The sequence below is a fragment of the Gymnoscopelus braueri genome (assembly GCF_963280865.1).
Source record: "Gymnoscopelus braueri genome assembly, chromosome: 21".
In the NCBI taxonomy this organism is placed as follows: domain Eukaryota; kingdom Metazoa; phylum Chordata; class Actinopteri; order Myctophiformes; family Myctophidae; genus Gymnoscopelus; species Gymnoscopelus braueri.
The window spans coordinates 15863857-15877912 of record NC_137623.1 but is presented as its reverse complement, the minus strand read 5'-3'; the positions used below and the strand labels follow the sequence as shown (position 1 = coordinate 15877912).

Here is a 14056-nt window from a genome sequence, read left to right as displayed (position 1 = left end):
ACAGTAAACATACATACACAAGACACACATAGACATAATCACAAGATCCAGATAATAATAGCTACTCATAGCTACCTCCTCCTGCTGCTGTTATTGATGGCACGAATAGAAGTAGGTACAAATGAGAATTTGTACCTATTGTTTTTAGCTACAGGGGTCTTTAACCTTTGGCCGGAAGGCAAGAATTCATATTCAGGATTTAGGGGGTGAGAGCTGTCTGCCATAATAGAAGATGCTTTCTTAAGCACCTGCTGGTCATATATATGACTCAGACAGCTAAATTGTGCCCCCACAATCTTGCTGGCCCCCTCACAACCCTGTTAAGGGCATTTTTCTGTTTAATGCCAAGGTTTCCATACCAACAAATGGCAGCAAATGAAATAACAGACTCTATGAAAGCTCTGTAGAATAAAATCATCAGTGACTTGTTTGAAATTTGGCTAGCTTCCTTAAACAGAAGAGGCGCTGTTGACCTTTCTTACACACCATTTCAGTATTGAAGTCAAATTTCAGACGATCGTCAATAATGGAGCCGAGATATTTATAAGTGGTTACCAAATCCACTGTCTGGCCATTTATGACACTACTCTGAGGAGCTGGTGGAGATCGTCTAAAATCAATACACATATCTTTAGTCTTTGTGACATTCAGTTGTAGGAATGCATCTTCACACCAAGAAATAAAGTCATCTACAACTGGGCCATGACTGGCTTCACTAGCACTCAAAAGACTAACAATCACAGAATCATCATTTTTCAACTAGTATGTGTGGCTGAATAGTGTTAAAGGCTGATGAGAAGTCAACAAAAAGCAGCCTAGCATGTGTTTTGCTAACTTCCAGGTGTGAAAATAGAAGGTTCAGTAAGGTGATGGTAGCATCGGACACTCCTCTCTTAGCCCTGTATGCAAATTGCAAGGGGTCCAGGCAACACTCAGTTTTTGCCAAGAGCTCATCCTTAACAAGCCTCTCAAATGACTTCATAACCAAAGAGGTTAAGGCCACAGGCCTGAAGTCATTGAGAGCTTTGGGACGAGGACCCTTGGCAACCGGCACCACAATGGATCGCTTCCATAAAGATGGCACCTTCTGCTGAGTAAGAGACAGCTGAAAAATAAAATAGAAAATAGGGCCTAGCTGTTCTGCACAGACAGTAAGCAGACGGCCACCTATATTGTCTGGGCCTGGACTTTTCTTAGGTTTACACCTTTTAAAACACGTGGTCACACTATGTTCATCAAAGGAGAGGTCATGAACCCTAGATTTCACCAACCCCTTCCTAAGCTCAGAATGTTGCCCTTTGAAATCATGCACATCAAATCTGGTGTAGAACTCATTAAATTCCTCTGCTAGCTGCAGATCTGAATTATAACCACTAAGCTGTATATTAGTCCTACCCTCTTCTTTAAGTCCTACAATAGTTTTCATACTACTCCAGGCAGAACCCAGATTATTCATCCTGAGCTGATTTTCTATTTTGTCTTTATACCTCATTTTTCCAGCCCTGATTTCTCGTTTTATCTCTTTCTCTATATTGTGCATTTCTACAAGGTTCCCTTCTTTAAATGCCTTTTCCTTTTTTTGCAATAGCCCTTTAAGTGACTTAGATACCCATGGCTTGCTGTTAGGATAAATCTTGACAGTTTTGACAGGGATCACTGTGTTCTCACAATAAGATATCCAGCTACAAATAACATCAGTGAGTTCATCAATGTCATTACACGACTGTTTAAACATGTCCCAATCAGTGCAGTCCAGACAACCCTGTAGAGACAGACAGGCGTCATTATTCCTCCAGTCCTTTACCCGGATTGTCTGTACCTTCTCCCTTTTCAGCACGGTGCGATACACAGGGATGAGATGCACACAGTTGTGATCAGAAGATCCCAAGGGGTGGAGCGAGATGGACTTATAAGCGTTCTTAATGTTGCCATAACACAAGTCCAGTATGTTTTCATACCTGGTCGGGCACGTGACATACTGATAAAAGTCTCGCAGAGTATCTGACAATGTACAGTGATTCATGTCTCCAAGAACAATATTAGGGGCATCGGGAGATATAGATTGGAGCCTCTGGGTTACTTGGTGAATCCGTTCACATGCATTACTCCTGTTTGCTTTCGGGTGGATATACACGACAGTGACAAACAGCTGGGGGAATTCGCGTGGCAGATACTGAGGGCGTAGTGAGACGGAGAGCAGCTCCAGATCAGCTGTACAGATCCTCTCTCTTATAATCACGTTTTTACACCACCGCTCATTTATATATAGGCACACACCCCCGCCCGTCGACTTGTCCGTGATCACAGCGTCTCGATCCGTCGATCTTAAGTTCCATATCTGTGTCTCTTTCTTCCAGAAAAGTTTCAGTTAACGCTAGGATACACGCATCTCTGAATTCATGGCACAATTTGACCCGTGCCTGCAGTATCCCAGTTTTGTTACGCAGGGATCGGACGTTAGAAAGGATAATAGAGGGAAGAGGTATACGTGACAGGGGCTGGTTCTTTACCTTTAACCATGCGCCACCTCTCCTCCCCCGCTTCCTAATCCCTGGAATGCGCCGTGATCCACCGGCAGAATCCCTCAATCGCGGGTCCATATCCATGCTCCGGAAATAATCCAAATTGGGTGGATTAAAGTCCAATGGAGGATCACAGTCTTTCTCCAGATGGAGAAGAAACTCTCGGCTGTACTGGATCCGTGTGGGGAGATCTGAGGACGGAAGAAAGTCCTCGATACCCCGAGCCAGGTGGCATACTAGCCACAACAGTAGCATAGTGACAAGATCCATGTTTAGCAATCGCTTCATAGTAACGTTGCTGTTTTAATCAGCCTCTTAGCGAGGAGGCCAATTCACTGGACACCTAACGTAGCTAAACTTAACGTGATCTTGTGACAACATAAAACGTAAGCCCACAAACATAAAACAAACACGGAGCCCCCACCACCTGCTGCTGGTCGCTGCAAGAGCTGCGCCCATGTAAACTGTAAATGTTACAGTACAAGAACCAATGTCCTAGTGGTCTGTTCTATCACAGTAATATATATGTTACAGTACAAGTGAGAAACCAGTAAAAGTGAGAAAAACATAACGGCAGGCGTCCGTTTTAACGCCGCTAGATTGGCTATTTCTGTGAATGTGTCCATGTGGTTAAGTATTTTTGCTTAAATCCTGAAGGTATTATTAAAGCATCTGCCCTGTGCCTAAATAAAATGGCATATATTTTGAACTGGAAACACGTCTCCGCTCCTCTTTTAAATCTGACATTTGGTATTCTGAACTGTGAATTTTGTGGTATTCTCTGGGTGAAACTCCCAGGGTGGTAGTCTGGTATTCTGTTCCGGGCCTAGGTGCCCTGGTCACATAATACTTTGTACAATCCAGTCGATTAAATGCCCCTTACACGTTATCAAGTGTAATGGACACAGGTAGGAATGACCTCCTGTGTCTCCCAGTGGTACATGTTGGCGTTATGAGTCTCTCAATGAACGTGTTCCTTCTATAGTGCATTTGTAATAAATGTGATGATAAATAGCAACGAGAAATCAGTTGTTGAAATAAAGCAGTGAAGTACAAATAAGTAATAAGCAATTAGAATCTTTATTTGTCACACTCATACATGGTACAAGCAGTGAAACTGTTACAATACAATACAATACCAGATAATACTATCAAATAAGAAACAACACTGATTGAGAGAAATAAAGGTAGAGGCAGGCAGAACAGCAGTATAATAAACATCTTAATGACAAGTATAACATATTTTTAGCAGCAGTGTCACAAATGTTTAAGCCACAGAGCATTATGCTTAATATATCTGGTGTGTACATCATAGGGTTTATTATCATCCATATCTTATCTTACACCAATGTTTTCTCAGAAGGTCACTTTGAAGAAGAGTGCAGTCTGAAAGTTGAACTGAGGTAATAATGGTGTCTTCTCTGTATGTATCTGTGTGTTTTCTGGGGTCCGACCGTCTGTGTTGTGTTGATGTAGTAAAGCAGTAACTCCTCCCTTTTGTCTTGGAGTGGAGAAACACCTCCTCCCAGCTCTCCTCCAGTTAACTGCAGTCAGGGTCCATTTCAATGTTAAAGGCCCATAACAAAAGACACCTAGATGATGATGATGGGCCATGGTCAGAGAAACATTTACATAGCCACAAGTTTCAATGTATTTTGCTTAATTGATTACTTTTCATTGCCAAAGAAAGCAAACCCCAAGACATTATTTCCAAAGTTTCCACAGCTTCGGCTATGTGAATAAAATAAAGTTATGATCTGTGTTGTTAATATATTTATATAATTCCAAAATCTGAACACGGCAATGGCAATGCAATTTTATTTGTATATCACATCTCAACAACAAGGCAATTCAATGTACTTTACAGAACATCAAGCAAAGGAAACACAATTATACAATGACATTATGATGCATGTGATCAATACAGGAGCAATCACTGCTTCATTGTACAGCCTGCATATCTTGTGCTTAAATTATTACTACAGAATACATGATGGAAGTAAGTATTCATTTTACAGTCCGCATACCTAGTTGTTGTTGTTATTATTAATGTCTCCCCCAGGCCGAAGGCGTGGCAGAGACAATGCTTTTGCCCTTGTCCGTCTGTGTGTCCTTGCACACTCAATGGTAAATAAATATTGTTGTTTCTGCAGACCACACATTAAAATCACTGTGTTAATTTAAAGGGTCATTCACACCAAGCACGATAACGACAATATTGTTTGGATCAATTTCAACGATTTTATGAAGCATTGAAAGCCATTCAAAATCCATCAGACATCTGGGATGCAATCTGTCACTAATCCTCAAAAGATTGTGTTATTAATGTAGATGATGAGGAGACTATTATGCAGCCAACACTAGCTGGTAGGTTAACTGTCATTATCTCAGGTAGGGTACCTACCTACCTAATTAATTATAATTAATAATCAGAGTCAGATTATCCATTATGCATGTGTCTTTCAGCACTCAGAGATCTCTCTCCCTTCTCTGTGTGTGCTCTGACACAGCTGGACTGCACAGCGTTTGGTGCCTCTGTTTACTGTTTTATCAGTGTGGATGCTCACATACGTATCGTTGTAGTTATACTGTAGTTGTGCTTCCTGTGAATTAACTCAGTAGAGTGAACACAGAAACGTGAACACATTGAACCAAATGAACCCTATTAAGTATTTTATTTGTAAGATATCCATCCAACAGTTAACTGAAATGAACTTTAACATTATGATAGCTTTGCCAGTCGCATGGCTTTAACTTCTCCATGGTCTTTCATCAGGTAAAACACTGACAAGGGACTGACCTTTTCAAAGCTCTGCTTGCACAACATGGCAGCCTCAAACATTGTCTCCTCCTTGGTGACATTAACATGGTCGCTGGCTAGAATCTCTGTCAGTTTATCCACAGAGAGAGAGAGGAAATCTTCCTAGGAGCATAATACAGTAGCTGATATATTATGACTCTATACTTCCTGAAATAACCTCTCAATCTCAATATTTCTACACTCATTTGGGTCAGTTGTGGTGTTGACAGGTTGATTAATAGTAATAAAACACCTTTAATATTTGATCAGCCTGTGTGGCTGATCAAATATCTGTATCCTTCAATGTCTGTATCTGTATTTGTATCCTTCAATGTCTGACATGCTGATACACGACATTGAAGTGTTTCATGTAAGGACAGCAGAACAGCATTATGGACTGTGCTCAACTCAAGTAGTCTCACGTAGCCAGACAACTGTTCCACAATCTCCGAATGCTGTATAGAGTCTGGAACTAAACCCGAACTACACCTAGTTCAAGAATGATACTCATTCACATGTAAAAAGTACTGAAACAAGGTCATTCATTATATTAGTAAAAACTCCCCACTCTCAGCGCTCTCTGTGCAGTGCTGATAAAACCCTGAATTCCGTACATTTTCAAAAACGAAAAAGGGTGGCATGATGGCGTATCATTGTAATGTCCAACAAACACACTTGTTTTCACAGAGAAGTAACATTTTGTTATCTGAATGGACAATTCCATAAAATATCAATAGCTAAACTTCTAAATTAACTTTTGACATAATCAGAATCCACTTTTGTGTCATCAAATGTTTACAAGTGTAAAGAAGTCAGTGAAATGTTTTTGTGTCTGGGTTTGCTTTCTTTGGCAAAGAAAAAACAGTCAATATGTTGATGAAACAAAACACATTGGAAGAACTGGCATCTATGTAAATGTTTCTCTGGTGATGGCCCATCATTGCGTCTTTTGTTATGAGCCTTTCACATTGAAATGGACCCTGACTGCAGTGAACTGGAAGAATGTGAGGAGGTGGGAGGAGGTGTTTCTCCTCTTCAAGATAAAAGGTGGTGTTTTCACTCCAAATCTCCACTCTGTCCTCCTGCTCAGACTCCAAGACACACCACAGTTAAACTCTCAGGACTCACAGTGAGGGAGGACAGACTGTCTTTCCACAGCTACAGGAGGCTCTATCTTCACTTACACACCTCATCCACCAGGGGGCGAAAGGCACTAAGAAGGCAACGACGGTGCCTGGATCCTTCAATGCGCATGTGTGAAACACGTTGACCCGAAAGTAAGTGCGTGTTGTGGTCTTGGTGAAAAACGTGTCATAAAGGAGGTAAAAACGTGTCAAATGGAGTCTGTACGGCTGAAGATAAATGAACACATGACGTCGGTGGGAGAGGAGATATTGTGTGTTTTGGACAAACAGCAGCGTGGCGCTGATGTTTGTTGTGTGAAGCTTGCCAGAGTGTTTGTGTTGGAGCGCCTCAGTGCGGCTGCAGAGTTCATGTGCAACCTCTTCCAGAGAGAGATAGAGACACTAGAAACTCTGCTGGAGAAACAAAACAAACTGCTGGACATTGATTTTGATATGGATCTACACACTGCAGGTATGTCTGTTACACACACAACATCAAACTACACACCGCAGGTATGTCTGTAACAACATCAATCTACACACTGCATGTATGACACAGTGTTTGCATGGTGAAGTGTTGTTAGGTTGTAGATCTGTTTTTGGGGATCATTATTTGTAGATCAATAGACCAACCATTAGGTTCCATTTTGATGACTGAGTTTAACTTCCCCCTCCCACCTATTCTCACACACCTACTTTTAAAGTTTAATATTATACATATCTATAGTCTCTATATATAGTCTAGTCCTCCTTATTTATGTCACATCAACGTCCTTATTATTAATTTCGTGCTGCATTCCTTCATTCCAGATCAGTGTGTGGAGTCCAGTCTGCAGGTGAAGATCAGTTCTCCAGCCAGGATTGTTTCTATTAAACAGGAACCTGAAGACTACCTTGAACAGGAACCTGAAGACCACCTGGATCTTAGTAAGTTTTAAGCACTCTTTATTTATTTTATTGGTGAAAGTGGGCCGGTGGTTCGGTTGTAAAAGTATTAATGGGTTCACTGAAGCTGTGCAGTTAATTCTACTTCAGTATTAACTAATCAAAAGACTCACTGATCTAACATTTACAAGTAATTAAAAAATAATTGGGACCACCTCTCATTCAACTCGCCTTGCATCTTCTATGAGAGCTGCAATGTAAACAAAGGGCCACATTATTTTCAGCACAGAGCGCAGCAGAGTTTATTTACAGCTGAAGTTCTTCCAACTACTAAAGACATAACACAGGAAACAAAGGAAAATAAAGCAATTAAAACAGCTGAGCTTTTTTATACAGTGTGCTTTTCTTTCCTGCACCTGGACACTGAAGTGGATGTATGTTCGCCATCTTTTCATAAAGCAGAGGGAACACTGCATGATATCATGTAAAGTTCTATAGAGTCTCATTGTATCTTTTTTCCTAGACTTCCTGCTCGCCCATGTGTGTAAAGAGGAGGTTTCCCCTGAAGAGGAGTGGAGCTCCAGTCTGGTCCAGGAGGAAGAACCACAGATTAAAGAGGAACAGGAGGAGCTACTTCAAAGAACAGAAGAAGCTGGTGGGTCAACGTTGACATTAGTAGCAGTGAAAAGTGAAGATGATGATGAAAACAGAGAGACGAAGCCTGTAGCCAGCACCTCAACTGAACACATGAAAACACAAGCCGATGTAGAGGACTGTGGAACATCACAACCAACTAGTGATGACCAGCTCCTCTCTTCACACTGTTCTGAATCAGACACTGAAGAGAGTGATGAGTGGGAGGAGACTAGGGGAGATCAGTCAGCTTTAAACACACTGAAATCACACAAGATGCAACCAGAGTGTGACAAAATGTTTAATCAAAAGGTACATCTGATTCACACAGGGGAAAAGACATTTGCCTGTACAGTTTGTGGTAAAGGCTTTGCTCACACGGGTGATCTAAAAAAACACATGACGACTCATACAGGGGAAAAGCCCTTTTCTTGTGAAGTTTGTGGTAAAGGCTGTGCTCAAAAGGGTCATCTAAAAAAACACATGATGACTCATACAGGTGAAAAGCCCTTTTCTTGTACAGTGTGTGGTAAAGGCTTTGCTCACAAGGATAATCTAAAAACACACATGAGGACTCATACAGGTGAAAAGCCATTTTCTTGTACAGTATGTGGTAAAGGCTGTGTTCACAAGGGTAATTTAAAAAGACACATGAGGACTCATACAGGGGAAAAGCCCTTTTCTTGTGAGGTTTGTGGTAAAGGCTATGCTCAAAAGGGTCATCTAAAAACACACAAGACGACTCATACAGGGGAAAAGCCCTTTTCTTGTGAAGTGTGTGGTAAAGGCTGCATTCAAAAGGGTGATCTAAAAAGACACATGAGGACTCATACAGGGGCCTTTAGTTTAAGTTAGTCACACAGACACATATATGATCATTCAGTCTTATCCAGGATGAGAATGATAAAGCAGAGAGATAATCTGACAATCGACATGACTGAAGAAAATAAACATTAATAGTTTCTTGTGATGGATTTTTATTTTATCTTGTGTATGGATCTTATTTTCTATTCAGCATGATGGAATTTCATTTTTTGTTTTTGTTTTTACATGTATTTATATTTATAGCATTATTCCCTCCAGCTCATTTACGTATTCAGTTACTGGTAGTACAATATGAGCATCACTGTGTCTGTCCACATTTTTCAGGATTTAGCAAGTCATATTCATTCATATTCATGCAATAATTATGTTCATTGATATGCAGTAAATAACAGTGCAGTAAAATGCTGACAAACTACTGGGTTTGTGTAACTGTTCACTGTGTGTTGACATTTGTATTGTTCAGATTGATACAATATCAGATCCCCTTTTATCCCTTGGGGGAAATTATTATGTTTTTGTTTTGTTTTGTTTAATAAAGGTTTCACCACTACAGTTCCTCTATGTGTGCTATATCATTCAAATATTAAACTTCTTGTTTAAGCCCAGAATGACAAGGATATCCACAGGTTCTGTAGAAATATGTAGCCTTATGAGCCTTTCACATTGAAATGGACCCTGACTGCAGTGAACTGGAAGAATGTGAGGAGGTGGGAGGAGGTGTTTCTCCTCTTCAAGATAAAAGGTGGTGTTTTCACTCCAAATCTCCACTCTGTCCTCCTGCTCAGACTCCAGGACACACCACAGTTAAACTCTCAGGACTCACAGTGAGGGTCTTTCCACAGCAGGAGGCTCTATCTTCACTTACACACCTCTTCCACCAGGGGGCGAAAGCACTAAGAAGGCAACGGTGCCTGGATCCTTCAATGCATGTGTGAAACACGTTGACCCGAAAGTAAGTGCGTGTTGTGGTCTTGGTGAAAAACGTGTCATAAAGGAGGTAAAAACGTGTCAAATGGAGTCTGTACGGCTGAAGATAAATGAACACATGACGTCGGTGGGAGAGGAGATATTGTGTGTTTTGGACAAACAGCAGCGTGGTGCTGATGTTTGTTGTGTGAAGCTTGTCAGAGTGTTTGTGTTGGAGCGCCTCAGTGCGGCTGCAGAGTTCATGTGCAACCTCTTCCAGAGAGAGAGAGAGACACTAGAAACTCTGCTGGAGAAACAAAACAAACTGCTGGACATTGATTTTGATATGGATCTACACACTGCAGGTATGTCTGTTACACACACAACATCAAACTACACACCGCAGGTATGTCTGTTACAACATCAATCTACACACTGCATGTATGACACAGTGTTTGCATGGTGAAGTGTTGTTAGGTTGTAGATCTATTTTTGGGGATCATTATGTGTAGATCAATAGACCGACCATTAGGTTCCATTTTGATGACTGAGTTTAACTTCCCCCTCCACACACCTATTTCTCACACACCTACTTTTAAAGTTTAATATTATACATATCTATAGTCTCTATATATAGTCTAGTCCTCCTTATTTATGTCACATCAAAGTCCTTATTATTATTATTATTATTATTATTATTATTATTATTACAGGAACCTGAAGACTACCTTGAACAGGAACCTGAAGACCACCTGGATCTTAGTAAGTTTTAAGCACTCTTTATTTATTTTATTGGTGAAAGTGGGCCGGTACTGAGGGTGTACCTCAGTACGATGGTTCGGTTGTAAAAGTATTAATGGGTTCACTGAAGCTGTGCAGTTAATTCTACTTCAGTATTAACTAATCAAAAGACTCACTGATCTAACATTTACAAGTAATTAAAAAATAATTGGGACCACCTCTTATTCAGCTCGCCTTGCATCTTCTATGAGAGCTGCAATGTAAACAAAGGGCCACATTATTTTCAGCACAGAGCGCAGCAGTTTATTTACAGCTGAAGTTCTTCCAACTACTAAAGACATAAAACAGGAAACAAAGGAAAATAAAGCAATTAAAACAGCTGAGCTTTTTATTACAGTGTGCTTCATATATTTTTTTGTAAGCACTCAAAAAGAGGCTGGTGGGTCAACGTTGACATTAGTAGCAGTGAAAAGTGAAGATGATGATGAAAACAGAGAGACGAAGCCTGTAGCCACAACTGAACACATGAAAACACAAGCTGATGTAGAGGACTGTGGAACATCACAACTGCCTAGTGATGACCAGCTCCTCTCTTCACACTGTTCTGAATCAGACACTGAAGACAGTGATGAGTGGGAGGAGACTAGGGGAGATCAGTCAGCTTTAAACACACTGAAATCACACAAGACGCAACCAGAGTGTGACAAAATGTTTAATCAAAAGGTACATCTGATTCACACAGGGGAAAAGACATTTGCCTGTACAGTTTGTGGTAAAGGCTGTGCTCACAAGGGTGATCTAAAAAAACACATGATGACTCATACAGGTGAAAAGCCCTTTTCTTGTTCATTATGTGGTAAAGGCTTTGCTAGAAAAAGTCGTCTAAAAACACACATGATGACCCATACAGGCGAAAAGCCCATTTCTTGTTCAGTATGTGGTAAAGGCTTTGCTAGAAAAAGTCATCTAAAAACACACATGATGACTCATACAGGCGAAAAGCCCATTTCTTGTTCAGTATGTGGTAAAGGCTGTGTTTGCACAAGTGATCTAAAAAAGCACATGATGACTCATACAGGTGAAAAGCCCTTTTCTTGTTCATTATGTGGTAAAGGCTTTGCTAGAAAAAGTCGTCTAAAAACACACATGATGACCCATACAGGCGAAAAGCCCATTTCTTGTTCAGTATGTGGTAAAGGCTTTGCTAGAAAAAGTCATCTAAAAACACACATGATGACTCATACAGGCGAAAAGCCCTTTTCTTGTTCAGTATGTGGTAAAGGCTGTGTTTGCACAAGTGATCTAAAAAAGCACATGATGACTCATACAGGCGAAAAGCCCTTTTCTTGTGAAGTTTGTGGTAAAGGCTGTGCTCAAAAGCGTGATCTAAAAACGCACATGATGACTCATACAGGTGAAAAGCCCTTTTCTTGTTCAGTATGTGGTAAAGGCTTTGCTAGAAAAAGTCATCTAAAAACACACATGATGACTCATACAGGCAAAAAGCCCATTTCTTGTTCAGTATGTGGTAAAGGCTGCATTCAAAAGGGTGATCTAAAAAGACACATGAGGACTCATACAGGGGCCTCTAGCCTTTAGTTTAAGTTAGTCACACAGACACATGATCATTCAGTCTTATCCAGGATGAGAATGATAAAGTAGAGAGATAATCTGACAATCGACATGACTGAAGAAAATAAACATTAATAGTTTCTCGTGATGGATTTGTGTATGGATCTTATTTTCTATTCAGCATGATGGAATTTCATTTTTTTTGTAGTTTTTTGTACATGTATGTATCTTTATAGCATTATTCCCTCCAGCTCATTTACTTATTCAGTTACTGGTAGTACAATATGAGCATCACTGTGTCTGTCCACATTTTTCAGGATTTAGCAAGTCATATTCATTCATATTCATGCAATAATTATGTTCATTGATATGCAGTAAATAACAGTGCAGTAAAATGCTGACAAACTACTGGGTTTGTGTAACTGTTCACTGTGTGTTGACATGTGTATTGTTTAAATTGTTACAACATCAGATCCCCTTTTATCCCTTGGGGGAAATTATTATGTTTTTGTTTTGTTTTGTTTAATAAAGGTTTCACCACTACAGTTCCTCTATGTGTGCTATATAATTCAAATATTCAACTTCTTGTTTAAGCCCAGAATGACAAGGATATCAGCAGGTTCTGTAGAAATGTGTAGCAATAGTAGAAATAATAGGCGTTAAATGCAATGATTTTTTAAAGAAAAAACACTTTCAATGAGGCGTTGTGAGCTTGTAGATATTTCCAATGTTCACTATTAAATAGTGTTTCAAAGATTTTGTTCATGATGGATTCTTTTGTATGTCTGAGACACCATGTGTATCTCTTCGGTCTCAGCTGAAAATGTTTGAGAACCAATGTCCTAGTGGTCTATTCTATCACAGTAATATAAATGTTACAGTACAAGAACCAATGTCCTAGTGGTCTGTTCTATCACAGTAATATATATGTTACAGTACAAGTGAGAAACCAGTAAAAGTGAGAAAAACATAACGGCAGGCGTCCGTTTTAACACCGCTAGATTGGCTATTTCTGTGAATGTGTCCATGTGGTTAAGTATTTTTGCCTAAATAAAATGGCATATATTTTGAACTGGAAACACGTCTCCGCTCCTCTTTTAAATCTGACATTTGGTATTCTGAACTGTGAATTTTGTGGTATTCTCTGGGTGAAACTCCCAGGGTGGCGTAGTCTGGTATTCTGTTCCGGGCCTAGGTGCCCTGGTCACATAATACTTTGTACAATCCAGTCGATTAAATGCCCCTTACACGTTATCAAGTGTAATGGACACAGGTAGGAATGACCTCCTGTGTCTCCCAGTGGTACATGTTGGCGTTATGAGTCTCTCAATGAACGTGCTCCTTCTATAGTGCATTTGTAATAAATGTGATGATAAATAGCAACGAGAAATCAGTTGTTGAAATAAAGCAGTGAAGTACAAATAAGTAATAAGCAATTAGAATCAAGAATCTTTATTTATCACACTCATACATGGTACAAGCAGTGAAACTGTTACAATACAATACAATACCATATAATACTATAAAATAAGAAACAACACTGATTGAGAGAAATAAAGGTAGAGGCAGGCAGAACAGCAGTATAATAAACATCTTAATGACAAGTATAACATATTTTTAGCAGCAGTGTCACAAATGTTTAAGCCACAGAGCATATGCTTAATATATCTGGTGTGTACATCATAGGGTTTATTATCATCCTTATCTTATCTTACACCAATGTTTTCTCAGAAGGTCACTTTGAAGAAGAGTGCAGTCTGAAAGTTGAACTGAGGTAATAATGGTGTCTTCTCTGTATGTATCTGTGTGTTTTCTGGGGTCCGACCGTCTGTGTTGTGTTGATGTAGTAAAGCAGTAACTCCTCCCTTTTGTCTTGGAGTGGAGAAACACCTCCTCCCAGCTCTCCTCCAGTTAACTGCAGTCAGGGTCCATTTCAATGTGAAAGGCCCATAACAAAAGACACCTAGATGGTGATGATGGGCCATGGTCAGAGAAACATTTACATAGCCACAAGTTTCAATTTATTTTGCTTAATTGATTACTTTTCA

General features: G+C 40.0%; 1 protein-coding gene across 1 annotated transcript in view; it reads right to left on the bottom strand.

Moving 5' to 3' along the window:
• Positions 1 to 1601: 1601 nt before the first annotated feature.
• The window catches only part of LOC308076893 (uncharacterized protein), a gene marked incomplete at its 3' end in the record, with an annotated part of 98660 nt that continues 86205 nt past the window's right edge, over positions 1602 to 14056 (bottom strand). The window contains exons 4-5 of the mRNA XM_080417411.1: positions 1820 to 1958; positions 1602 to 1619 (exon numbers count right to left, since the gene is read on the bottom strand). Coding sequence (XP_080273537.1) covers positions 1602 to 1619; positions 1820 to 1958 — 157 coding nt within the window. The remainder of the gene's footprint in view (positions 1620 to 1819; positions 1959 to 14056) is intronic.